The 26,464-nt window shown below is 46.5% G+C and overlaps 2 protein-coding genes across 23 annotated transcripts in view; one reads left to right on the top strand and one right to left on the bottom strand.

Moving 5' to 3' along the window:
- The first annotated feature begins 912 nt into the window (after window positions 1-912).
- gnb2 (guanine nucleotide binding protein (G protein), beta polypeptide 2) lies at window positions 913-10,771 on the top strand. 4 transcript variants are annotated; one of them, XM_027025190.3, is made up of 11 exons: window positions 919-1,778; window positions 4,537-4,604; window positions 5,009-5,111; window positions 6,529-6,567; window positions 6,651-6,757; window positions 7,052-7,115; window positions 7,871-8,033; window positions 8,126-8,192; window positions 8,558-8,759; window positions 9,005-9,221; window positions 9,581-10,771. In XM_027025190.3, exons 3-11 carry the CDS (start codon window positions 5,055-5,057, stop codon window positions 9,685-9,687), a joined length of 1,023 nt encoding a protein of 340 aa, XP_026880991.2. In that variant the 5' UTR covers window positions 919-1,778; window positions 4,537-4,604; window positions 5,009-5,054; the 3' UTR covers window positions 9,688-10,771. The 4 variants fall into 4 exon arrangements, with proteins under 4 accessions (XP_081575957.1, XP_081575958.1, XP_026880991.2 ...); XM_027025191.3 differs by lacking the exon at window positions 919-1,778 and adding an exon at window positions 2,179-2,699; XM_081719832.1 differs by lacking the exon at window positions 6,651-6,757 and having other exon boundaries at window positions 918-1,778.
- Window positions 10,772-10,840: 69 nt separating this feature from the next.
- The window catches only part of mink1 (misshapen-like kinase 1), a 29,630-nt gene continuing 14,006 nt past the window's right edge, over window positions 10,841-26,464 (bottom strand). For 6 of the 19 annotated variants that reach the window (XM_081719822.1, XM_081719818.1, XM_081719819.1 and 3 more), the window contains 21 exons: window positions 25,424-25,534; window positions 24,746-24,832; window positions 23,325-23,510; window positions 22,312-22,482; window positions 21,570-21,836; window positions 21,342-21,421; window positions 21,050-21,153; window positions 20,731-20,825; window positions 20,234-20,257; window positions 19,653-19,813; window positions 19,440-19,560; window positions 19,227-19,343; window positions 18,920-19,031; window positions 18,314-18,469; window positions 18,079-18,222; window positions 17,736-17,870; window positions 17,247-17,347; window positions 16,971-17,120; window positions 16,559-16,718; window positions 16,093-16,232; window positions 10,841-15,998 (listed from right to left, as the gene is read on the bottom strand). In XM_081719822.1, the coding sequence (XP_081575948.1) occupies window positions 15,915-15,998; window positions 16,093-16,232; window positions 16,559-16,718; window positions 16,971-17,120; window positions 17,247-17,347; window positions 17,736-17,870; window positions 18,079-18,222; window positions 18,314-18,469; window positions 18,920-19,031; window positions 19,227-19,343; window positions 19,440-19,560; window positions 19,653-19,813; window positions 20,234-20,257; window positions 20,731-20,825; window positions 21,050-21,153; window positions 21,342-21,421; window positions 21,570-21,836; window positions 22,312-22,482; window positions 23,325-23,510; window positions 24,746-24,832; window positions 25,424-25,534 (2,706 nt within the window). In that variant the 3' untranslated portion in view covers window positions 10,841-15,914. The remainder of the gene's footprint in view (window positions 15,999-16,092; window positions 16,233-16,558; window positions 16,719-16,970; window positions 17,121-17,246; window positions 17,348-17,735; window positions 17,871-18,078; window positions 18,223-18,313; window positions 18,470-18,919; window positions 19,032-19,226; window positions 19,344-19,439; window positions 19,561-19,652; window positions 19,814-20,233; window positions 20,258-20,730; window positions 20,826-21,049; window positions 21,154-21,341; window positions 21,422-21,569; window positions 21,837-22,311; window positions 22,483-23,324; window positions 23,511-24,745; window positions 24,833-25,423; window positions 25,535-26,464) is intronic. The other 13 variants (XM_081719826.1, XM_081719827.1, XM_081719829.1 and 10 more) reach the window with 8 other exon arrangements.

Raw genomic sequence — 26,464 nt, 5'->3', positions numbered from 1 at the left:
AAAGAAGAACAGGGCAGGTGGAGGGTACCATTACATGAGCTGGTGAAGGGGTGAATGTGAAACTTTCATTAGCATTGGCTGGACTCAGGGCATGGCATTTTTAAGATATATTCCCATACTGCCATTCAGGTAAGCAGAGTATAGGCTATAAAGTGCGGCAATAAAGAGTGAACACGGCGTGCCAGTTTTATTCACGTAACTTTAATCTGCTCACCCCCACCTGTGACTTTTAAAAAGAGACCCCTTGATTGTTACCTTGACAAGTCACTAAGCATATATTTATATTAGCAGTAGATGGGCTAGTTATTGTATTTTTACTGTATATATAATTATAATTCTTTAAGATGGAAGTAAGAAAAATAATGAAAATAATAACATATAATAGTCCACATACATAGACAGAGAGACAGACAGACGGCTGGGGAGGGGGTGTTGGCGTCTAATTATACCAGGTGTAATTAGGAATGTGTGTCCTTTGGGTGGCGGTTTCTCGAGAGAGGAAAGGCACAGGCCCACAGCACTCCACAGTAAAAGAATTTTAATTAACACCAGAATCTGTGTGAAGATATTGGAACTTGTAAAGCTTATTAGTTGTTTTCCCGTGTTCAGGTTTAACGTAGGCTTGTGTGTGCTACACTAAAAGCGGGCTAAGTGTTCTGTAATGTTAGTATTAAAGATGTTATTTTAGATACTTGGCATGAACATGCTTTCTGTTAAATAAAGCCATTTTATTAGTTCGTCGCCAATGAATCTTTATCCACATCGATCGCATGGCTGCCTGAAAGTTAAGCTTGCTCCAAATGGGACTTTTATTAACCCCAAATATCCAGCTCTTCCCTTGTTTAAAGGCGAGATTGGTAATGGTACAGTCTATGAAATGGGTGTGGTACAATCTTGCATATGAAATGTTACGTTTTTCTGGCTCAGACCTAACGATTTCATAAGGGACTGGCTGGATAACGGACTGATAGCACGTTATTTAAATCATATAATAAATACCCGTGTGTGTGATTTATACTCGAAAGTCGAGTAGGCTTTTAGTTTTCAGTATTCATTTAGTTTGTAACACATTTGAACTGATGGGCGGCTCGTATGCTCCACCGGCAAGATAGCCAAGTCGCTCGCGTTTGCTTTCTAATTTGAGTCACGGCAATTTATTTTGTTTCGCAATTAATTTAATAATTCATTTTGGACGAGGAGGCGACGGTCATATCGAAGCGAAAAAAGGCGTACAGGGAGGAGGGCGAGCACCAGCGCGGGGGGAAGGAAGGAAGGGACGGAGGAAACGAGGATCACGTCAAACAGCAGAAAGCCAACCGAGAGCGCATTTCATTTACCGGAGAGGTCTCCCGTGTTCGGACTTCTCCCCGAGTCTCGTTTCGTGCCCTAAGACATTTTTTTTTCTGTATGTGTGTGCGTGTGTGCAATCAAATCTCAAGACTGCAAGACTCAGGTTTTCGCAGAGGAAAGAAAGAGTAAGAAGACACAGAAATAGGTCGGCTGCAGTTTTCTCCCATCTTTTTGTAAATGTCCCGTCGGTTGGAGAAATGCGGTCTGTGTGCCTCATTTTGAGGTCTTTTTAATGCGTTATATATCACAGGCCTATTCCAGAAGAGGAACCAGTCGCTTCGAGAAAACTGACATTATGTCTATTCAATTCTAAATACTTTCTAAAAGAAGATTTCGGACTGTATCACTTCCTCAACCCCCTCAAAACATTTCTCCCAGCTAGTCTTCCTGCGCTGAGACCGAAGGAGCTCCGGGAGGTTAACAAACAGGTATTCTTCGATAAAATACGATGTAAGCTATATCAGTATGCACGGCTGTCGCTCACATTTCCAAGCGATAATGTAAACCCCCCAGAAGGTGAACGGGCTCCCTGCAGGCTCGGCTACACTACACAAAACCGCGTCGTCTTCTTCTTGTGTACACTGAACACAACAATAAACGATTCCATTAAGTAATGTTTCTGTCAAGGATGGTTGCAAATTGGGTCTGAAACGGATAACGATATTAGTCATCGCACATTAGGCTTGTTCCCCACCCCCAGGTCTCCTAAAATGCCGTATGTTTGTGACAGGGTTATGCAGCCCTGAGCCATCAGATGGAGGAGACACTACGGCCTTGCTTCACGCGTCTGCAGCCCTGAGCTTGTGCTTTTTGGAGCATACATGAAGCTTGCATTAGGAAAAACCGAGGGGCCAGAACCCCATTCCTGGGGCCATCCAGCCCAGTCAACCCCAGCTAGCTATTTTGCGGCGTTCCGCAGTTTTATCTCCGCCTGGGTAGAAGCTTCCTGATGCTCGAAAGAAGCGGGCTTCTCACATCGTTGATTCGTATCAACTTGTTACGGACGCTCCGCCATTTTTACAATTCTTGAAACTGTTTAAGTACATGTCAGCCTGCGTGTTTAACATTAAGACGGGCCGCGTTCGTTTTTGTTGATTTTGTTCCCATTTCTCGCTCCCTTCGCCATTAAATGCCGACAGAATGTGCATGTCATGAAACGGTAGGGGTGGGGCCAGGCTGTCATTTTCGCTACGGTGTAGCCGGAGGATTTTACCACCCTGACATGGTATACCGTACTGGGTTGTAACGTTAAACATTTGCCCGGAAACACGGCAGTGGTCAAGGAGTAGGGCAATGGTGATCTCAATTCAGATCTGGACACGTATCCGTAAAGGCAATGTCACGTTGCGGTGAGACGAACATCCTGTTTCAACATGTGGAATAGCCGAGGCGCAGAGGCAGCACTAGTGCCCTCTGGTCTAAAACAGGCGGGGGTAACTGTGGTTCTCACAGCCTTGTGATTGCGACAGGAGCGCCAGTATGGATCCTGTAGGCGTCTCGCTTATCTACATCTTTTTGGTTCCGAACCCGGCATTGGTCAGTTTTGTAAAGGTTCTTTTCTGAAATATTGGACTCCGACGCTTTTGATTTTAACCGCATTTACAGTTTTATTTGTATAAATCACTACAGTACCTGAACTCCGTAGCGTTAAAGCTGTTTTTAAACCGCGTTTTTCTGGCGCCGATTGCTTCAGGGTTTCTAGGTATCGTAAATCATTCAGAAAATGATCGGTTTTAGGCCATGATTTGAAATCGTTCACTTGTTCAATCGTTTGCAGTGGGCGACAGTGGCGCGCCTCGCCGATAAATAAAGAAAAGGAGTCCCAATATATCAGACCAGCTCACACGGATTAAATAAAATACATATTGCCTTGAGTTGTTAAAATAATGCAGTCTAGACTACACAGGGCTCCGGGAAACACAGCAGTTTACCTGGAAGCAATGTCCATGTTTCATCTGAACATATTCAGTGGATTTATTTGTCAGGCCCCTTTGCGGGTGGGAGGAATGATTAGCACTGGACTTCATTAGACGTTTTAGACGAGATCAGAGCTTAAAAGACATGAAGGGAACAAACGTGTGTGTGTGTGTGTGTGTGTGTGTGTGTGTGTGTGTGTGTGTGTGTGTGTGTGTGTGTGTGTGTGTGTGTGTGTGTGTGTGTGTGTGTGAGAGAGAGAGAGAGAGAGACAGAGACAGACAGGGAGAGAGAGACAGGTGTAGTTATGCCACTTTAAGCTCCGTCTTTGTGCTCCTGTTGTGAGTGGTTTGCTTTCTATGCGGGTCTCTTTGGGACTCGACACTAATTGCTGAATTTCAGCTGCATCACTCTGCATTATGTGTGTGTGGATTGGTTGAGTGGGTTCAGAAATGACCACTGGGGATGTTGTGGTTAAGTTGCAAGAAAGCAGGCAATTCCTGTTAACTGCCATTGTGTGACAGTTATGTCCCAGTGTGCTGAAGGATCTGGGCTGGTCCTCAGCCTGTTCGTTAAAGGAAAGCCCAGTAATTGGTCCATTACAGTGTTTCCTAGGTTCTTTTATAAATGCAAAGCTCTAATGCAAAGGAGGAGCAGGCTCTCTGAGTACTCATGCAACTCTCACAGGAGACCGTGCAACTCCTAACGGGGAATATGCAAATCTGGGCCATTCACTGTATGCAAGACTACTGTTGATTGGTGAAGATTTGTGCTGTATTTGACAGTGCCCACAAACATGCAAACAAGTAATCTAATTTGTATATATTTATGAGAAATTTGTTTGACTGGAGATGAGCAAAAAAACATGCAGTATAATGAAATCATCAATCGCTCTCTCTCTCTCTCTGTGTATGTGTATATATATATATATATATATATATATATATATATATATATATATATATATATATATATATATATATATATATATGAGAAAAAAAAAACTATATATATATATATATATATATATATATATATATATATATATATATATATATATATATATATATATATATATATGAGAGTGACCGATGTATGTGTAATGAATATTTTATAATGGTTTGCAATACAGGCAACCTGAATGGATAATTTGTCAATCTCTTCCTTCTCACTTTCTCACACAGACATACACACATAATCACAGTGTTTTGGTTTTTTTTAATCATCTGTGTATGGTTGTGTAATAATCCTAATCTTGTTTGGACCCTGCAGGTTGCCCCTGGATCACTGGAGGTATTGGATTACAATCTGACCCAGTTTACAGAAGATTAGAGATTAAGGTGACCTTGCTTGCCCCACACAAATTATGCTTCAGATCAGTTAACAGTTCTGAACTGGTTATGATGAGAGTATGAATACAATATTCATAAAGCATTAATAAATACATAAATTAATACATCGTATTCTAGATTTATGGAGATGTTTGAACGTTTTTTATGTAGTTGAAACCATTTTATGTTGAGATATTTGTCAGTATTTAGTTGGTTTGAAAAAACAATAATGAAATAAGTAGAATGATGACGAATTCCTTCAATAGCCTGTTCTTGTTGATTTCAAGATGAATTTAGGTGTTTGAGCAACTTAGAACCACATCTATGCAGTACTGAATTGTTATATTCTTTGTGCCTAATGGTAGATACTAATGGCACATCCAGTTACTGTGACATGTTTTATGATCTAACAGGTCACTGAGAGAGTGGCTCCGGTTAAAGGTCAAAGGGCATTCCAAGATGAGTGAGCTGGAGCAGCTTCGGCAGGAGGCTGAGCAGCTGAAGAACCAGATACGAGTAAGAATGTCCTCACAATACCACGCAATTACTGAGTGTCCTCACAATACCACGCAATTACTGAGTGTCCTCGCTATACCACGCAATTACTGAGTGTCCTCGCTATACCACGCAATTACTGAGTGTCCTCACAATACCACGCAATTACTGAGTGTCCTCGCTATACCACGCAATTACTGAGTGTCCTCACAATACCACGCAATTACTGAGTGTCCTCACAATACCACGCAATTACTGAGTGTCCTCACAATACCACGCAATTACTGAGTGTCCTCACTATACCACGCAATTACTGAGTGTCCTCACAATACCAAGCAATTACTGAGTGTCCTCATAATACCAAGCAATTACTGAGTGTCCTCACAATACCAAGCAATTACTGAGTGTCCTCACAATACCACGCAATTACTGAGTGTCCTCACAGTACCACGCAATTACTGAGTGTCCTCACAGTACCACGCAATTACTGAGTGTCCTCACAATACCACGCAATTACTGAGTGTCCTCACAATACCACGCAATTACTGAGTGTCCTCGCTATACCACGCAATTACTGAGTGTCCTCACAATACCACGCAATTACTGAGTGTCCTCACAATACCACGCAATTACTGAGTGTCCTCACAATACCACGCAATTACTGAGTGTCCTCACTATACCACGCAATTACTGAGTGTCCTCACAATACCAAGCAATTACTGAGTGTCCTCACAATACCAAGCAATTACTGAGTGTCCTCACAATACCACGCAATTACTGAGTGTCCTCACAGTACCACGCAATTACTGAGTGTCCTCACAACACCAAGCAATTACTGAGTGTCCTCACAATACCACGCAATTACTGAGTGTCCTCACAATACCGTGTAATTTCTGATTTAACTTACTGAGCCTTCTTGAAATTCAGGATAATTCCAGAGTATCAGGCAACCTCAAGACTAACTATTCTGCCCATACCTCATAACTCACTCACTGAGCAGTCAACATGAACTCAGTTGCTGTCAGCACATACCTCATAATTCCAGACTATTCTCATCATGTAACTCAATTGCTGAGCCTCTCATAGCTCCGTTATTGAGTGTTCTAAACATATTTCTACTTTAACAGGTCTCGTAACTTAATTACTAAGAGTCAACATACAACTTACCTACTGAGCACCCTCAGAATATCTGCGTTCTAGAAATGACTGCAGTGTCGTATAACTCACTTACTGATAAGGATTCTCAGAATATCTCAGCACTCGGACCTCTCAGAATAAAGGTCCAGAACAGAACCTTAATACTATCTCCTAGTTTAGTAATGGGTGCACAATCCTCATGCTATGCTGCGAATGACCTCGTAGCTCAGATAATACTATGTGTGTGTATTTGTGTGTGTGTGGTGTAGGATTCTAAATGATCTATTACTGTCTTTTGCAGGATGCGAGGAAAGCATGCGGAGACTCAACCCTTACTCAGGTAAAACATTTATTCACACAAACAAGGACTTTAGGAGGAGGAGGCAGAGGTTTATTAAAAAGGTATCTAATCTGTGTGTGTAGATAACGGCAGGGCTGGACCCGGTAGGCAGAATTCAGATGCGGACGAGGCGTACTCTGCGTGGCCACTTAGCTAAAATCTACGCCATGCACTGGGGCTCCGACTCCAGGTAGAACACATGCCTGACCCCGCCCCCATCCTACCATTGACCCTGTCCCATCCCACCCTTGCCCACGCCCTTGACCCCACCCCCACCCCCCTCACCCACAGGCCCATGTGATCAATGCCTGCAGGCTTTCTGGATCATTTTTGTGCCATTGTCATAAGTTGGTTACCTATGATCAGCTGTAATTCCATTAGCTGTAATTCCGTCTTTATTCAGTGAGTGATCTTTGCACCGTCAAAATACATCTGAAGTCAGGGTTTTCTTGCTGGTTCCTCTGAAGTTATCTCTTCCTCTCAGGCTCCTGGTCAGTGCTTCACAAGATGGAAAACTCATCATCTGGGATAGCTACACCACGAATAAGGTAACGTCACCCAACACAGAAAAATGCCTACAAACTCACACATCGACATGTACATTTGCATCATTTAGCAGATGCTCATATCCAGAGCGACTTACAAAAGCGCTTTGTCATCTACTCACAGAATTTATCCTAGCAGATTTCACAGGCTTCGCGCTTCTAGCACAGCATGAGTCGACCCACCCCTTCAAACTCTTTCCTGTACCAGTACCCCGGTGGTGGAATGACCTTCCACTACCTGGCTGTACATCAGAGTCTCTTGCTGCCTTCGATTGCAGACTAAAGACCCGCCTCCTCAAGCAAGCACCTGAACGGTCCTTACACTTCCGCATTCCTTCACTTCTCTACAAACAAAGAACTGCTCTTTTTTTGTGTGGTTTCCCTCTGACATGGTTCTGGCTATTAATGGTGTCAGTAGACTCAGTAGACTGGTATACTAGTATAAGGATCTCTTCCACTGAAACAAATAAGTTCTTCTGTAAGACTGTCCGGACAACTGTATCTGCTAAATGGTGTAAATGTAAATATGACACAAGCAATTCACTTTCTGGGGCCAATCTGGACATTTTGGTTATAACAGTTACGCAAATATTGAACGTAGCCATTGAATGAAAAGCCTACAATGATGGTATAATACTTGTCGAGAGTTTATTTGTGTCAGGCTGCAGATATTCCAACGCTGCAGGGTTTCCTTCTGCACCAGTGCATACTGTATGAGACAGTTAAGCTGAACTGAATGAACACACCTGATTGGTCAGATCCATGCGATCCCGCTGCGGTCGTCATGGGTGATGACGTGTGCGTACGCCCCGTCGGGCAACTTCGTGGCTTGCGGTGGCCTGGACAACATCTGTTCCATCTACAGCCTGAAGACCCGCGAAGGCAACGTCCGTGTGAGCCGTGAGCTCCCTGGACACACGGGTCCGTGCTCGCACACACAAAATTATTCATTGCACTACAGTCTTGGCTATGTTCAGTTCAGCAGGGTGTGTTTTCCTGTGTGTGCTGTGCAGGTTACCTCTCCTGCTGTCGCTTCATAGATGACAATCAGATCATCACTAGTTCAGGAGACACCACCTGGTGCGTCTGGCCGTTCCTCTCCTCGCCTTCTCTTTTACCCACACAGCTGTTGGCTACCTTATCCTACTTTAACTCGGGCACTCCTCTCTCAGGAACAACTCCGTGGTTGTGTGGAGCTTATTATTCTGAGTTGTTGTTTTTTTTGGTATGTGAAGTTTTCATGATAAGGTTCATCCTAATTAGTCACGTTAACAATAATCACTCCAGTTTCATTGAGCTCCTGTAGACACTTCACATCAGTACATGTAAATTATCTTCAAGCTTTTTTTTTTGTGTGTGTGTGTGTGTGTGTGTGTGTGTGTGTGTGTGTGTGTGTGTGTGTGTGTGTGTGTGTGTGTGTGTGTGTGTGTGTGTGTGTGTCTCAGTGCCCTGTGGGACATCGAGACAGGCCAGCAGACCACACTGTTCTCGGGACACACGGGTGACGTCATGAGCCTGTCGCTGAGCCCGGACTCTAGGACGTTCGTGTCGGGTGCCTGCGATGCCTCCATTAAGCTCTGGGACATGCGGGACAGCATGTGCAGACAGACGTTCACAGGCCACGAGTCCGACATCAACGCCGTCTGCGTGAGTGGGCCCCCGGGGCCCGGAGGGGCCAGTAACCAAGCAGGGGTCCTGTTAGCTGAATATCTTAAGTCGAAATTGTCCATGTGCAGGAGACATAAAGAACATGTCTACTGGGCAGTGTTCACTTTTGGTTCAGTTATTCCAGTGACTGAGATATCCTGCTTTAGGACTAGCTGAAGCTCCATAGGACCAGTACTGTAACACATCAGCTGTGTTGTGGAAATGACCCCCTCCCCCCTCTTCAGTTCTTCCCCAGTGGCAGTGCTTTCGCCACCGGCTCCGACGACGCCACGTGTCGCCTGTTTGACCTCCGGGCTGACCAGGAGCTGGGCCTCTACTCGCACGACAACATCATCTGTGGCATCACCTCTGTGGCCTTCTCGCGTTCGGGCCGCCTTCTGCTAGCCGGCTACGATGACTTCAACTGCAACATCTGGGACGCCATGAAGGGAGACCGCGCGGGTAGGTCCCAGGCGAGCCCCTGTCGGGGTGGCGAGGGGGAAGAAGCATGAGGGAAACCTAGCAAGGGTGGCGTGATTGGCAAGGGGGTAACTGGCCATTGTTGAAAATGGGTCTAGCCCACTGACCCTTCACCTTTGACCTCGGGACAGAAATGAAGAGTTCATGAGCAGGTGGTATGTAGACCAAAGACACATTTAGTTACAGTGAACCCCGAGAGTGCTAGCGGGTCATGTCGGTGCCAAGTTGTACTCTTGAGTCCTGAACGTGTCCGAGTGGCAAGCGCGATATGAAGCATCGGTTTTGGTCCTGCCAGTGCTGAGCGGGGTATAAACCACTGGATCTGGTTCTCTCCTCCTCAGGAGTGTTGGCAGGACATGACAACCGTGTGAGCTGTCTGGGCGTGACTGACGACGGCATGGCAGTGTGCACTGGCTCCTGGGATAGCTTCCTCAAGATATGGAACTGACCGCACACGCACACACACACACACACACACACCCCCCTATTTATCACTTTATTCACATCACACCCTTCAGCACATGCTATATGCCTATTTTATTGTACATACGACAAACACCAACACGTTCACATGCACAAACACAAGCATATTGTACATAATATATAAATATATAATGCCAGCTAGGTATGGATTTACAATGACATCGCTTTATATACATGTTGCCAGTAACAGTGTATGCAGGATTGGCCCAGTGGAGCTAAACACACACACACACACACACACACAGGAGGTGTACAAGTTTTAAGTTCAAAAAGTAAATGTCCTGCAAGTTGATTTCACTGATGAAGTCCACTTAGCAAACCCAGATGTTCAGAACAAAATCTTGGGAAGGGCATTTGCTCTTTATACCTAAACTATCCACGTCTGACTCACACAGGCACACACGCACACACACACACTTGCTCCAGTTATGTTTGCAGGGGAGTCTTTCAACACAATGTAGAATATACACATAGACTCATACTAATTGACAAAAACATGTTTGGAGAGGAAAGGGTATTTGGTGTCCAACTTCTCTCATTTGGACTCGTATTTTTAAAAATGTATGTTTATTTGAACATAAACACAGCCGATAACTACACACGTCATTTTTTAAGATGGACACAGACTCTTGTCCTCCAAGGAGACAGAGAGAAGACTTTGGTACTGTTTCTTTTCGATTTTTTATGTTGTATTTTCCACTGTTCTCAGAAGCAGGTTTTCAGTGTAGGCGTGTCTGAAGTGTGTTTTACAAACTAAGATGGAAGCACTGAGGAAGAGGAAGACGCTGAAGATGATCTTGGTAGGCTCTCCCAACATACCACAACATCTTAGTGGTCTGAAATCAACACTGCTGTAGTTCGTGGTTTGATAGGCTTCCTCTGGCATATATTGTACAAGTAAATGTTTTTTGTTTTAATGGGGTTTTTTTTTTTTTTGGTTTATATTTTTAATTTTTAAAAATGCTTATTTTGTTCATGTTTTCCCCGTGTGCCTCAGATAACACTGTAAGGAAAATGAATAAAAGTTGACAAAAATGCTTTGGAAATAACTGAATTCTGTTAAATATTTGCAAAACTAGGCAATAAATTGGATTACACCAAAAAAGGAGAGACCAAACTGAGATCAAGTTGTTTTTAATTTTCAAACAATCTTGTATTAAGACATTACAGATGCATGAGTTCATCCAGCACACTCTGAAAACTGAAAACCATCGGTTCATTAAAGTAATCTCAAATCTACCATCAACGTAAACACGGAAAAATACATTTCTGAAACATCTATTTTTTCTTAAAACAAGAATGTACTCAGAGGAGGGGAGTAAGAGAGAAGTAAATAATCTGAACCCATCACAGAGGAGATCAACTTTGAGACTTCATGTTACCCTTTACCTCTCTTGGTTACCACAATCATAAAGACCTTTTAACAAAAGCAAAGGAGAGAAATCCACCCCACCCACAAATTTCAGTTTTTATTTACTGTAAATATAAAAAAGAAAAAGAAAAATCAGCCAGGGGTTTACTGTCACTAATAATACCACTGGTTAGCTAAGTGCTAATAGCATATGGAGTGGATGAATGTATCAACAGCAGCACATAAAGGCCTTTAAATGAGAGCTCCATGCCCCACAGACACAAGCACAGTGCATGGAACTGCATGACTTGTGTGCGCCACATATGACCCCTGGTCACTGACACATACCTGACAGTTCATCAGGGCAGCCCCAGGGAGAGTCTACAAGAACCAGCTGATCTTATTGCCCATGTTTGTTGGAGAAATGTTTGTTTGTTTATTAAATGGCTAATAGTGTAGGAGGAGTTTTGTGGCTTGTAGTGTTTTAGAACTGGTAAGTCAGATAACTTGAATTTTATTTTTTAGATACAATTCTGTTTTAGTCAAGACTCAATCTCTGTGACCACTACACAGCTGGACACAGCTGCTGTGGGTCATAAACTACACGAAAGCTGTGCAGCCCCGCCCCCTCCCATTAAATGTGCAGGCTGAACAAATTCATTTTGTCAAACTGCCCTTCCAAACTGTGATCTGTTTAAAGATTCACCAACACTGCTTCAGTTCCCGAAGGCATGTGACTGAGCTTGGCTTCTATTCATCAAAATTGTCCAGCTGATCACAAGCCATACGACGGCATCCACGTGACACCCACGTCCCCTCCAAACTTAGAGGCCATTCACCACACGCTGTTGACCACCACTGGTCACCACCTTTGTGAACGTGTGGTCCCTCTTCTGGGGCGTGTTGCACTGGAGGGAATGGTATCAGTGGGGCCAGGGCGTTGGGACTTGGGTCAGGAGGACACCAGCATGTGCAAGTACCCTGCCATGTTCCCTGACTGAGTCCACACGTCCTGGTCTTCTGTACACCCTCCTCCGCATCCCTCCCTCCCGCTCAGGGCACTGCGAACAGTACATACTCGGATCAAAAATAGCTCTCCTATTCACACATACACACACCCACGCTCACTCTTTTATAAAACTCGCAGAGAACAACGAGGGGGGCAGAGAGAGAGAGAGACGAGACAGGAGACAGACAACAGCCCAACTCCCCACTGAAGTGATTCAGCCGGATGTACAGCTCTCACAGCTAAAGCAGAAATATACATTGTGCTTAGAATATTAGGCCAGTACAACTGTTACACACAATAAATCTGTTGAACTGAAGGTTACATTCATTAAACTCTTGTGATATACATGTACATATATCTATGTAATAAAATAATTATACAGCGATATATTAATTTTTGATTCCATCGCAAATAGGCACCCAAAACATTTATATAATTCTATCTATCTTAAGCCATTTATCATCTTTGTAATAGCTTCTTCATTACATTGCACACTGCCATGTGTACACAAACATAGCCATCCAACAGCTTACCCAATCAGATGGCCAACGTGGCTTACCCAATCATGGCCATCACGGACCTTGCGAACCACGAGCTTGAAGCACTGGGAGACTGTTGGCTCACAATACACGGAGCCAGGTCCTCACCATGGCAACCCAAACTGTGTCTGGGCCTCTGCAGGAAGATGCCATCCATACCAACAACAGAGGCGCTGCCCACCTCGCTGCAGTCGCCCCAAGCAACAGTATCAGGCTTAAAAATGGAGAACCACGCCAAAACGCACTGGGGCACCAGAGGGTCCTGGCTACTATCAGATTTAAGGGCACTTTCTTGAAACATTTCTGATTGCACCGGGATTCCTTTGTCATGTCAGGAGCTATGATTTGTCCTTCCCTGAACTGTTATACATGGGGGTGGAGGTGGAGTGGGTGGTTGAGTCAGGTTAGAAAACTTTCAGAACATGGTATGGCATCCCTTACTAAGACATGCATGTGTGCACACGCACAAAAACCCCGCTCCGAGATGCACGTGCATGCGCGCGCGCACACAAAATATTCCACTCTAAGTCACGCATGCATATACACACGCGCACATGCAAAACCCCACTCCAAGACACGCATGTGCACGCACACACATGCATGCAAAAAACCCCACTCCAAGACACGTATGCACATGCACGCACGCACAAACCCCACTTCAAGGCACTGCTATAATGGTAAACATGGCAGTTTGGAACAACACAGCTGTAAATACCAATGAGTGAGTGCAAGTGACGAACCATGAGAATGCATCTGATGCAGCATGCATGCGTGCGTGAGAGATAGGAGTGGGTTATTAGGTGCAAGTGTGCATGCAAAACAACAAGGACAGAGAGGCAGAACAACATGCTGTGGGCCTGTGTTAGCCTCTGACGCCATTCAAGAGCAATGGGAAAAACCAAACCAAGCAGGAGAGATCTAACGGGGGTTTGTGCGTGCGTGACACTGAACACCTCCAACGAGACTGCAGAGTTCCAAAGCAGATGGGAAAGGAAGCAGTGCCACAGGGACTCTATCCAGCCCGGAGCTTTCAGACTCTGAAGACCGCAGGGTGTACCAACGTTTTGCCACGCGGCTCCTCTGGGGGTTCCACGTCTGTGCAGGGCATCCCGCACGTCCCTGGCAGAAGGAATCAGCTTATCTGAGCCCACCTCTCTCTCAAAACAACTCTACCAGAGGGCAAAGTGCAACAATGGGGTACACTCACACGAATCCTTTTCATTTGGCTTTTAGCCCATCAAGTGCTTTTTCATATAGTCATCCTTCTGCTAGCAACAGGTAATATGATTTTTTGGTGATGTTTTGTTTACAGAATTCAGCTGAACAACCAAACAGGCTTTCTAAGCAAAAGAAACAATTAGACAGCAGGTTATTGTCAGTTGCGATCCACAGTAGACTGCTAGCAAAAGAAATGGGGGTATATGTAATTCAGATGATTTCAGGTCTGACAGTATCTCACACACACACACACACACACACACACACACACACACACACACACACACACACACACACACACACACACACACACACGAGTGCAGAGCCCACCCAGGCTCCATCGCCATTCTGCTATTGCTTTGGACCACACTGTAGGTTACAGTACCACCTCACACGCCTACACTCTCACACATGCACAAAAAGCAAGTAAAAGGTCTAAAAAAAAACCCCAATAGTACAAACATACACACTCCCATACAGAACATCTTTTAACTAATAAAACTATATCCAAAGAGGGGTTTAAAAGAGAAATGAGCGATCCAGCCAAACGGCGCACTACATCCCTGATACACTGCAGAGTGATGCCTCCAAAATCTAAGAAACTACATTTCCCATAAGGCTGAATCTCAAAGCAGGGAGCCATTTTGACACCAGAAATGCATAGCGCAGTTGTGAGCTTGTTGTGAGTGTTTGACTCTAAACACGCCCCAAACGTACCGGTCTTACAAAGCTTGTCGCAAAGGGTTCATTTGAATATGGCAAATACTCACAAGTGAACTAAACATTTCTGCTGCCAAACTAAAAATGAAAAGTAAGCAAACGACAAAAAAAATTCAAAAAATAAATGTCAGCTCATCTCCCTGAGCCAGCGGCCCTGCTGGTTAAGGGAGCTCCTCTCTTAGTGGAGCTTCAAACAAGAACACAGCACAGACACATCACACACTGCAATAGAACAGCCAGATACAGATTATTAAAGTAGGAATAATAGCAAATACCTATACATACAGAGAATATCAAACTGCCCAAGATATACTGGAACTTCTGACAGAGAAAGGGGGAGGACATGAACGTGGTTCTGGAGCGCTAGGTTGCACAGGAGCTTAATAGTGGTTACATTTCTGTGTTCTACAATTGAAAAGCGCAGTGCTAGGTTCTGGTTTTGTAAGCAGTCACTATGGTGAGCTAGAGAACTGCGGAACAGTCCGGCATCTTCTCGGCGATGTCTGTCCGGTTCTTATCTGTACAGCAGAGAGTGAACGTAATAAAAGTGAACCAGCAAAAAAAAATAAAATATATGGAAACTGATAGTGAGATTTCTTCGAACTATACTCCGATCTGCTCATTCGAATGAAAAAGAGTAAAATAACTGATTTTTGCAACCTGTAAATGTAAACAACCAGGCTACTGCACTATACAGTATGTAGGAGAATGGAAAATTACAGATGCTGCAGTACCACTCCAGACCACAGGGGGTGCAACGACCACTGCAATAAGGTCAAGTTTTTTTCTGCCGTTTTGTGCAGCTGCTGCAGGCTCTCTCACACACATGGATCACCCCCCTGGACACACACAGCTCTGCTTCTGCTTATTTTCCACCCTTGTCTTGTCATACATTTGGAATGTTGAAATAAGGCTCCGTCTTGAGCAGAGAGCAGACGAGTTGGAATCCTGCGATGAAGGTTAAGCGATGAAGAGGATGCCGCTCTGTCTGAAGTGGAAAGTAAGCTTCGCTACAGCTCAGATAGCAAGGGTGCACGTGCGCACACACACACACACACACACACACACACACACAGGCTCTGTACAACAGGCTCAGAGTTGGGAGTAGAGGAAAACATCACTCAGGATATGGATACTCTGATCTTTGTATGTGTGTATGTGTGTGTGTGTGTGTGAGTGCACACAGCACACAGGAGTGCAGGTGAGTGAGGAAGTGTATAAAAGCACATGGGCTATGTATCTAGTGAGTGTGTGCGAGTGTGTGTGTGTGTGTGTGTGTGTGTGTGTGTGAGAGAGACCGAGAGAGAGAGTGACAGCAAACTGAGTGAGCGAGTGCTGATGGTGTGGCTGCTCCATCACCAGTTCATAATGCAGTTTCTGTTCAGGGTCATGAAGTAGACTTGACTGCTCCCTCCAGAGCGCACGGAGGCAAAGAACACCTAGGGGAGGGGGACAACTTCATATATGGGGTGATCACTCATTATATGAATATTTGTACTCATGCACGTGCATGTGTGTGCATGCATATCACACCTTGTCATTCCTCTCACAGAGGAACTTGAGTCTCTGAGCTCTCTTATGCATGAAGACCCCATCCAGGTGGCCTGTCTCCACCGAGCGGATCTCAATGGCCTTCTCTCCCCAGCCCATGATCTGGTTTGAACAGATATGGGCTACACACACACACACACACACACACACACACACACACACACACACAGAACGTGTGTGTGAGAGAGAGGGAGAGAAGGGCCACATTAGAAATGTTTGTAAATGTTTATGTGGTATATGATATAAATGTCTCCCATATTCACTGAGATTACAGCTCATCAGTTCACTAACTAAACCACACGGTGTGCTGATGATGGCTGTGGTGTTTGGGGGTGTCTGTGTGATGCATGTGACACTGGCACAGGCTTTAAGGGTGTCATAATGCATTTATGTGCACCGTACCACAGATTTGACTGTGCATATATGTGTGTGTGTGTGTCTGACATACCAACAGAGGTTGGCATCTCTCCCCACTGCAGGACCACGTCTTTGATGATGCGTCCATACGTGTTGACGTAGACGCCTTCATCCTCGTAACACAGCAACATTTCCATGCCATCCGAACTGGGCAAGAAAACGATCGCGTGCGGCATCACCTGAGATTGTATCTGCAAGCACACACACAACCAAATTATTTCTAACAGTTTTCTTTGCAGAACAGTTGCATCATCCAATTCCGCAGTCTCTCCTTCCCTGTTGGCATGCCTGCAGTACACCTTATGACCACCAGCGGCCACCAGAATGCACATTAGGCTCATGATTACAGTCATAGGCAACGAGGCAGGCATTTGAGAGAGCTGGAGGAGTTTAATACCAATACACTTACACTGGTAGACGTTCTACAAGTCTTAGCAACTCACATGGACCGGAATGTAGATGTCATAATTGTTCCCGGAATCGACGTCGATGGCATGGAACCCGGCGCTCGAGCCGTAGATGACCTTTAACCTCTGACCTTCCTCCACCGTCAGGTCAACCAGCTGAGGCTTATGAGGCAGGTCAGTGAATGACTGGGGGGAGAAAGGGAAAGTGACACAGGGGGAGAAAGTGAGAGAATGCGAGAGAGACAGATGGGGAGGGAACACCTGACAGAGGAGCGGACACGCTGGTGTGTGAGAGAATGTGGACATCCTCACCTTGAAGGCCATGAACTTGTGGTAAGGTTTCGGGGCCCACGCATAGACTTCTACTGCGTTCTTCAGAGCGATCACCAGAAACTTAATACGCTCGTATTTCACTGAGAACGAACGAACACACACACACGATTTCACACAGAGCTATCAAATGTGACAGGCCATCGTTGTGTTGTAGCAGAAACGTGTGGCAGAGTGGACAGACACCGCAAACCACGCAACGCGGAGGTTCTATGGGAGTGCAGCCTTAGCTGACCCTGGCCAGCGTTGCCATGGCAAGCTCGGCTCCTCCCTCTCCCCTCCTGCCTACAGATGGGACGCTGCCCTGGTCAGGGCTTAGCACCTGCTCACTTCGAACAGCAGCCTTGCCAAGACGCACACGTCGTTATAGCGAAGGCCGAGTTCTCCAACGCACCCTTTGCTGCTTTCTGTTGCCTTATCGTCGCCTTTACCCACAGTGCATTTTGTGATGACTCTGTAGTGCACACTCACCCACTTTGTAGTGCACGCAGCCCTCCATCTCCCCTACAGTGGTCCAGCCTTGCTTCTTCTCCACCTCCGGGTCATTATGGAGGATCTTATTCCTCAGCCAGGCCAGGTAATACACTCTCACCTTATTCTTCTTCCCTGAGAGAGGGAGAGAGAGAAAGAGAGAGAGAGAGAGAGAGAGAGAGAGAGAGAGAGAGAGAGAGAGAGAGGGGAGAACATTGTGTCCCTTTAACATCTAGCTGAATGTACTGAATGAATTATAGTTGAATTAACTTGTAAATGGTTGTGTGCATGCCACGTGTGTGTGTGTGTGTGTGTGTGTGTGTGTGTGTGTGTGTGTGCGCACCTGATATGGTGATGAGCAGATTTAGACCCTCGAGCACATCCATCTGCTGGAACCTGCGGGAGTTGATCAGTGGGTAGACCTTCCCCTGACCACTGCGGTCCAGCAGCTTCAGCCCGTTCTCTGTTCCTACTAGCAAGTTCACGCCTGAAACACACACTTATGTGAATACATGCAAAGAGATGCACGTAGACAGACAGACACACACACACACACACACACACACACACACTCCTACCCCAGAGTGCAGCGCAGAGGATCTCCGAATTGAACCTCTTCTTGTACTTGCGGATCTCGGGGGTGTCACTCACAGGTCGAGTGTTTGTGGGGTTCACGTTAACCATGGATCCCTTCCTCACCTCCAGCTTCAGCTGGTCAAACCGCGAACCCAGACCTATACACACACACACACACACACACACACTTTACAAATGCACTTATGAAGTGTGCTACATTTGAATGACTATGACCACTATATATTTTTAATATAGACTCTGTAGTATAGAGACACAACTAAGTGAACTCCAAATGGTTTATTGAAACCTGTAAGAATAAGTGTATTGAAGAGTGTGCGTATGTTTGTATTTCTGTGTATGTGTGTGTGTGTGTGTGTGTGTGTGTGTGTGCACGTGTGCGGTGTGTGAGACAGAAAAAGATGGTTTTCTGTGGCTGGTGTGTGTGTGGAATGTGTGGGTAAATATTTTATCCTCAGTGCGGTAAAGCCACAAAACCACATCCTCCACTTATATATCAGCTAACTGTGAGATGGACCTCCATCAGCTGAATTTTGCTCCCTCACACACAGCACTACCTCACAGAAACCTTTCATATTACAGCCACAAACCTCCCACAGACATGTTCTCCCCTGTCCCCCCGGATGGTTGGTACATTCCAAGGTCCACAAACGTGGTGAAGGAGGTTTTCCCAGATGCTTTGACCATTCCCCTTGACTGATACTGCAATCGATACTACAGTCAGTCACACTCAATCAACCTGCTATCTGTGTTAAACAATGACGGTTAATTTAATGTTCATACGGCAAATACAAAACACTGCCTGAATGACCCGTCAGTCCGCCATTTAGACAAATGCATGAAACTCACTTATAGAAGCCAAAGAAGTAGAAATCAGAGGGAGAAAATGTTGCTCACGTCAAAGGTGGAGTCTTTCCCAGGGGAGGAGTGGGAGGCAGAGTCAGTAGGGGAGTGAGACGGCTGAACCACGTCAGGTAGATTAGTGTAGCCGTTATGGTTACGCTTCTCGGGGGTCTGAACGAACGAATACACACACCCACCATAACTGTTCTCCTGTTGTCTCATGTAGTGAAGTCACATGTAATCATCCCCCACACACATGAAACTCACCCTCTGGACCAGCATGGTCTGGTCTCCGTATCCTCCGGCCCGATCTTCTTCCCCCCCTTCACCATCCTCTTCCTCATGTACCACCATGGTGTTGATGGAGTCGGAATCTGCGTCTCGGGGTCTGAGCGTCGGAGAGAACGGTGCGAGTTAAAACTCACACTGAAAACGTTGCACTGTTTGTGTGTATGGTGCGCGTCTGCAGGCATGGCGCACATGTGCGCGCACCGGTCACTGGGGCTCTCCTCCTCCGCGCCTTCACCACACTCACTCTCCTCACTGCTCTCGCTGCTCTCTGAGGATGAGGAATAGTCGTTGGCCTTCACCGGTGGCCGGGGCTGTTCCTCCACCCTCTCCTTCGGGTACAGGCCATGGTCCTGACACGCACACACACATACACTACGGTTACTCCTACACTCTGTACAGTTGTATTCATCACGTTTCCTGAAGCAAAAACGGACTCTGGACCAGTCACCGCACTGATGGATTACACTCAAAACCTGTCTCCAACACAGCTTCTGACCCAAGTACGGCATTTACAGCAAACCAGATTCTATAACACGCCGCTGCTAATCAATAGCCGTCATTAACCCCGATCTGAGGTGCACTCTGCCCGCGTCCGCCCCACCTCATTAAGTGGTCATTACGTAGCCAATTACTGCCTCCTGTGGTCGGGCACGGCACTGCGTTTATCCGGTTCATTGCATTCGTCTGATCACAGATCATTTAGCAGAATAAGATTTCAGCATGCAAACACACAACGAAACAGTCACACACACACACACACGGGTACTGACCTCTCCTATTGCTCTCTTATAGCTCTGAGAGTTGAGGGAAGCACACAGAAGAAACCAGGGTGAGAAGCACAGACAGCCACAGAAGCATTAAGGGTTAGAGAACAGGGGGGTGGAGTTAACAGGCGCCGCCAGCACTGGTGAAGAGTCCGGGTGTTTACACGCGTTTATCTCTGTCTGGGCCAAATGTATCCATCCACTAGGACAGGAACAGCTGGCTTTTTTGACCTTGTGAGGACCGTAAGATGGTCTCCATGGATACAAGTGTTTCTGATTTTTTTTTTTTTTTTTTTACTAGAGGAGCCAAACGATTAACTTTTGGTTACTGAGGGTAAGGGTAGGGTTAGCAGTGAGTAGTTAGGGTAATCATTGTGTCAATGAAACATCCCTACAGGGACTGTAAAACGAGTGTGTGTGTGTGTGTGTGTGTGTGTGTGTGTGTGTGTGTGTGTGTGTGTGTGTGTGTGTGTGTGTGTGTGCGCGCCTGCGTGTGAGATTACCGCCGGTCTGCTAGGTCTGGAGGAGGTGCGGGATTCTCCGGGTTTGTGACGTCCATCGTGAGAGAGAATCGGAGAAGTGTCCATTTTGGAGGAGCCTGAAACCCCAGCACAGACACACACAGACACAAAATATATTGACATTTCAAACAAAGCATACACTAGTTCAAAAATAAATACCTCACAACTCATTCAGCACTAGCATATAATATTACACACAACAGCAGATCAAAAACAGCCAAGGTATAATAATGGAACAGGATTCAGCACACACACACGCACGCACGCACACACACACACACACACACACACACACGCTCACTGAGGATGCGGTGTCTCTCTAGTGAGCCGGTCTGAGGCAGGTTGGACATAAGATTCATGCTGTCTCCTCTTTCCCAACGGTCATTGCGGCTCAGATCTGGATTACTGACATGAAAAAATGGCCAATTAGCGAGTACAGCCTAACAGTCACCCATCAAACAGGAAGCTCCTGCTTTTAACCAACCAAAGGCTCCCAACACAAATCAGGGGAAAGCTGCCCCAAACTCATCATACTGTTAAAATGCCAGCAAGATGGAGAGATGGGCATTGTGTGAGCGCTCTCAGAGCAATACCTGGCTCGTACGGGATGTCTGATGCCAGACGACAGGTTAGTGTTAAGAGCTGTAGCTATAGACGCTGTTCTCTGAGGAATCTAGAAAATAGAGCAATAAAATGTATACTTTAACAGAGAGAAAAAAGAGAGTATGTGGTCATATTTCTCTCTGTGTTATTTCTCTCGGTAACTGACAAGTGTTTTTCTAACGTGCATTATTTATTAGTTTCACACAGTCACTTCTCACTTTTGGAGGCTGCTCAATCTCCGGGAGGCGGATCCAGGGTCCGTGGTCATCCCTCATTGGGCGCTGTTGAGGGGCGGGGCTCTCGGAGGTGGGGTCGGAGTTCTGCCGGACGAGCTCGCGGGAGTGTAGGGGGCGGGGTGTGGGGGTGGGGGAGGGGTCCTGGGTGGGGAAGGCGGACATGGTCTTAGTGGGCTGGTCACAGAGGGACTGGGAGCGGGGGACGGGCGCGGCGTACGGCTTCAGCGGCACCAGGTGCGCCATCTGGAACTGCCGGGGACAGCCAGCAGGGGGCACCAGTGGCAGGACAGAAAAGGCAGCCGGGGGGGGGGGGGACGGGACGTGGAATCGAAGGTGAAGGAGCAGCCCAGTCGTGGGTGTGGGGGGAGGAGGGACGAAAAACGCAGGAAATAGAGAAGCAGACAGTCAGTGAAGAGAAGCAGAGAGCAGACGAGAAAGGAGGAAAAGCAGCAGATCCGAACACTCCGCTCTCCCTCACTGCAGTGTATGCACACACGCGCACACACACACACACACACACACACACACACACACACACTTCCTGCCCTTCTCCTCGTTTCCCTGCTGCATGTCACATGGTTTATTCTTAACTTTTATTTAACCAAGAGACAAAAACATACTCAGGGAAGTTCATCAGCATTAATCATTCGGAAAATGTAACTCAGTGGTTTAGGAAAACAAGACACACACCCACCCACACCCACACCCACAACCACACCCCTACCTTGCCCTGGCCACCCTGTGGTTCGACAGGTCTCTGCATGGGCGGAGTCTGTGCAGCCTGGACAGCTCCTGATTGGCTGATCGAGTCGGAGCGTGATTGGATGTTGGTGTCGGAGACAGTGGTACAGATTTTGGGAGAGCCCTGCCTGTTCAGCTTACTGCGCTCCTCTACCTGAGAGAGAGAGAATGTGGAAGAAAAGGCATGCGTCAGCAATACAGCTGCTAGTGTGGTCTCCCAAAGTGTGTGTGTGTGTGTGTGTGTGTGCACACACACACCTACCTCAAGAAAGTTCAAGAAGGGGTAACTGCAGTGTAAAGTAGTTAAAGACAGAGTTAGTAAAAGTGGCATGTGGTACGCGAGGTTTCCCAGGGAACAGGACACATGCACAGCTGATGGACATCTCGAGTGTCCTGTTTCTCTCTAAAACCTCTGTGATACACTGCAGTTTTTATTTTAACTGTACATCTTTAAGTACACTGCAGTTTTTCTTGCCTATATATACTGTTCATGTGAGCCAACAGATCTGAGTGAGAGTGGGTGTGGGACAGCATGTATGTAATAGCTGCATTCACATTACAGGACTCGTTCAATCTGTAATTCTACACATTCATAACATAGATCACTTGTCTACAATCTAATCGCTCCTGACCTTTGAAACAGCACACATGTGCACACCGAGTCACCAACGACAGAAAACGTCATGTTTGTGAGACAACCAGGCAAAAAGCCACGTGGATTCTGACCTGACCCTTTGCATTCAAGCTGCGTGGCCACAGAGCAAATGCAAATTCCAGTTCTAGTGCCTTTGCGGAAGGCTGGAGGCCGCTGGCCTACCCAGGCCTTGAACCCGGGTTTGACAGGAGGCCCAAAGAGCCAGAGGACCTGTTTAACCTTCCGTCACAGGACCACGTACAAAAGTGATTCAGATCAGATCGGAAAAGACCGGATTTCTGTGCCAAGACTTCCGTCCTATCAAGGGTGTGTGTGTGTGTGCGTGCGTGCGTGCGGTGCACCTCTCTGGCCCAGGCCGGCTTGTTATTGTCCAGGTTCTTGCTGTAGTGGTAGAGGGGCTTCTTATCCTGCTGCTGCTGCTGCTGCTGCTGCTGTTGTAGGGACACGAGGTAAGCGTGCTCCTGCTGGAGTTGTCGCTGCAGACGCTCTGACTGTCTCTGCTCCTCCAGCTGCTTACGCTTATACTCCTACACACACACACACACACACACACACAGTATGCAAAAACATCAGGTTAAAGGAATTCAAACTGTGACCTCTGAACCCTGACTTAATTCAGAATGACTTTCAGTGTGTTATTGCAATGTACAAATATTTACAAAATCTTGAATGGCAAACCTTCAATGACTCTATGTGCATGCATGTAGGTACTCTGTGCGTTTCTGCTGTAAATGACATCGTAACTCTCTGTGGAACACAAATGTGCACATGCACACGCACACAAATCAAGTGCACAGCTCACTGCATGCACAAGGTAACCCCACACCCACACCAAGAGGAGGAGATGCACAGGCCCTCGCTCAGACCATTTGCAAATGAGTCTCATTTGCAAACAGAGGGTCTGTGTGTGTGCAATGCCAGGTGATGATAAATGCCTTCGGAAGCCTCTAGAAAAGGGGCTCCCTAACTCCACCTGAGCAAATCGTTTCTTTCGACGGAATCCACCCTGCCTAAAGACCACAGCGATGTTCTATATTTGGTGTGTCTGCTTTGCTGACAATAACGACTCCTTTGAGAAAACATTTTTGTCTGATCACACAGAGCAGGGTTAGGTAGACCTTCCCAGAAGACCTCAGGGCTGCGACGATACTATCGGTCGTGTTTGGTATCGGGTAATTTTATTACTTGATCCTGTATTGGCAACATTAAGTTACCACTGATAGTGTAGTTTGATGTGAAGTGTCCCCCCAAACAAACTGTAAGAGCTGAAACTGATTTCCCAGCACATCTGTTATTCTGGATTCATTCACATTTAATGTGCTATGTTTTATAAGATTTACAACAGCAGCGGGTACCTTCCTTCTCAGATAATACACACAGAACTTATTTACTAGTACCTGGTATTGCAGAGCAGTATCATATTGGTCTGGTCCCAGAAAATGAAAACAAAACAAAAAACACAACAAAAAAAACCTCTAAACAAAAAGACAAAACACTAAAAGTTGATGGTACTGACAACCCTACACTATTCGGTCACATTAGTATTTGCTAGTTTTCAGCACACCTTACTCTCCCAGAACCGCAGAGTTTGGAGACCTGCGCTACAGAAACCTGGTGAATCCGTCACTGCTTGCTGTGAGATGGCACTCATCGAATCTGACATCAGGACCACATGGAGGTTAGAGGAGGAGAGGAAGAGAAGATAGGGGCAAAACCCAAAACAAAAACCAGGAACAGGGAGGAGAGGAGGAGAGTGTGTTACCATGAGCAAGGCCTGCTCCTGCAACAGCTGCTGCTGAAGGATTTCTAACTGTCTCTGCTCCTCTTCCAACTTATGCCTTATAAACTCCTACACACACACACGCACAGACACACACACACACGGGGGACGACGACAGATAAACACAGAGAAGGGAAGAGCAGCAAAGAAGAACAGATGAGAAAACCCGAAAGAAGATCCACAGGAGAGATAGTTTGTGATGTCAGATGCGGTGGTGTTTTCAGAGGGGTGTGGGATTGAGGGGTGTGCTGGGGTCAGGGTCAGTGGGCCACCCCAGCCCACCAAGAAAGAGTGAGACGTGTGTGTGTGTGAGGCACTCTGATTGACAGTAATCACTGGAATGTGTGTGTACATGTTGAAGGCACGAGGGTGTGTGTGTGTGTGTGTGTCCATGTCCAGGTGACAGCATGTCTTTTGCTCTGGAGAGAATCTTAGCCCACTGATCCACACTGATTGGCCTTTTGTGTCTCTGTCAGTTTGAATTCTACTGAATATGGGGCTGCACACTGCTCTCTCTCTCACACACACACACACACACACACACACACACACACACAGAACAGCGGCGAGAGCCTGCAGCCATGGCAACCACTCTGCAGGCATGCCAGCCCCGGAGTGCTCGTACAGGGCCCCCGCGCTCCTCGAGCCGTGATTGGCTACCTGCTCTCTCTCGGCCATCCTCCGGTCCTCCTCTCGCCTCATATCGTCGAGGCGACGGTGTGGAGCCTTCTCCTGCTGCTGCCTCACCATCTCACGCTCCTTCCTCTGTTGCTGCAAGGGACAGAGTGGGAGAGAGAGAGAGAGTCACTTTAACTTGTCTAAGTGAAATAATAAATGCCTCCCTGTAGCTAAAAAATCAACGTGTGATATTGAAACTGCAGGGAAGGGGGATTTTTTTTTGGGGGGGGGGGGGGGGGGGGGGGGGAGATGGAGAGGTGACTGATGAGTCACACCACTGCAGTAGTGGGTCTCTCCCAGCTGTTCTGTAGTGGGAATAAATACATCAATATCAGACACCAGCGTCTGCCTTCTGCCCGTTATGTGCTAATGACTGTGATTATGTATGCGCATCAGCAGATACCACACTAGCTCACCAGCTTTCATGCTCCACACACACACACACACACACACACACACACACAAACACAAACACATATTATATTCCCAGCCAGCCAGCGCTGGTCTTTAAGAAACCAGCATGCAGTGTTTTCTTCAAACGTCTGAAAGGCGTTCCTATTAGCCAGGTCTACGCTGCATCATGGTGGCCCAGTGTTCCTGGCTCTATTAGCCAGGTCTACGCTGCATCATGGTGGCCCAGTGTTCCTGACTGGTCTTGGCATTCTTAGCTGTTGGCAAAATATTGCAATGCAAGTGTAAAACCGTCTCAGCCAGTCCTGCAGCACGGTGAGCGTTCCAGCCTCCACACACTCATGACATGATAACACCAACCCTTCTCCATCTTCCTCTCATTCTCCCATGCATAAAGATGGAGATAAATACACCAGCTAATGACACTCCTTACATTAAAGGCTCCTACTTCAGCTCTCGTTGTGGCCAGTTACTAGGCAGGCTAGCAGTAAGGAGGCGCCGCCCCCCCCCCCACACACACACGCGCCCCCGCACACTCCCACACACCCCCAGCACACTCTCGTCATCCCCCCACCCCCTTCTCTTTCTCTTCAGGCAGCTGGCGGGGGTCTC

Source organism: Electrophorus electricus, chromosome 8 (genome assembly GCF_041902795.1).
Source record: "Electrophorus electricus isolate QZ-2024a chromosome 8, ASM4190279v1, whole genome shotgun sequence".
Taxonomy (NCBI): Eukaryota; Metazoa; Chordata; class Actinopteri; order Gymnotiformes; family Gymnotidae; genus Electrophorus; species Electrophorus electricus.
This window is presented reverse-complemented; position numbering and strand designations above follow the sequence as displayed.

Coding starts and splice junctions, on each gene's coding strand:
- gnb2 (XM_027025190.3), top strand. CDS start 5,055: ATGAGTGAGCTGGAGCAGCTTCGGCAGGAGGCTGAGCAGCTGAAGAAC. Junction 5,112..6,528: donor AGCTGAAGAACCAGATACGA/GTAAGAATGTCC, acceptor TGTCTTTTGCAG/GATGCGAGGAAAGCATGCGG. Junction 7,116..7,870: donor ATAGCTACACCACGAATAAG/GTAACGTCACCC, acceptor CTGATTGGTCAG/ATCCATGCGATCCCGCTGCG.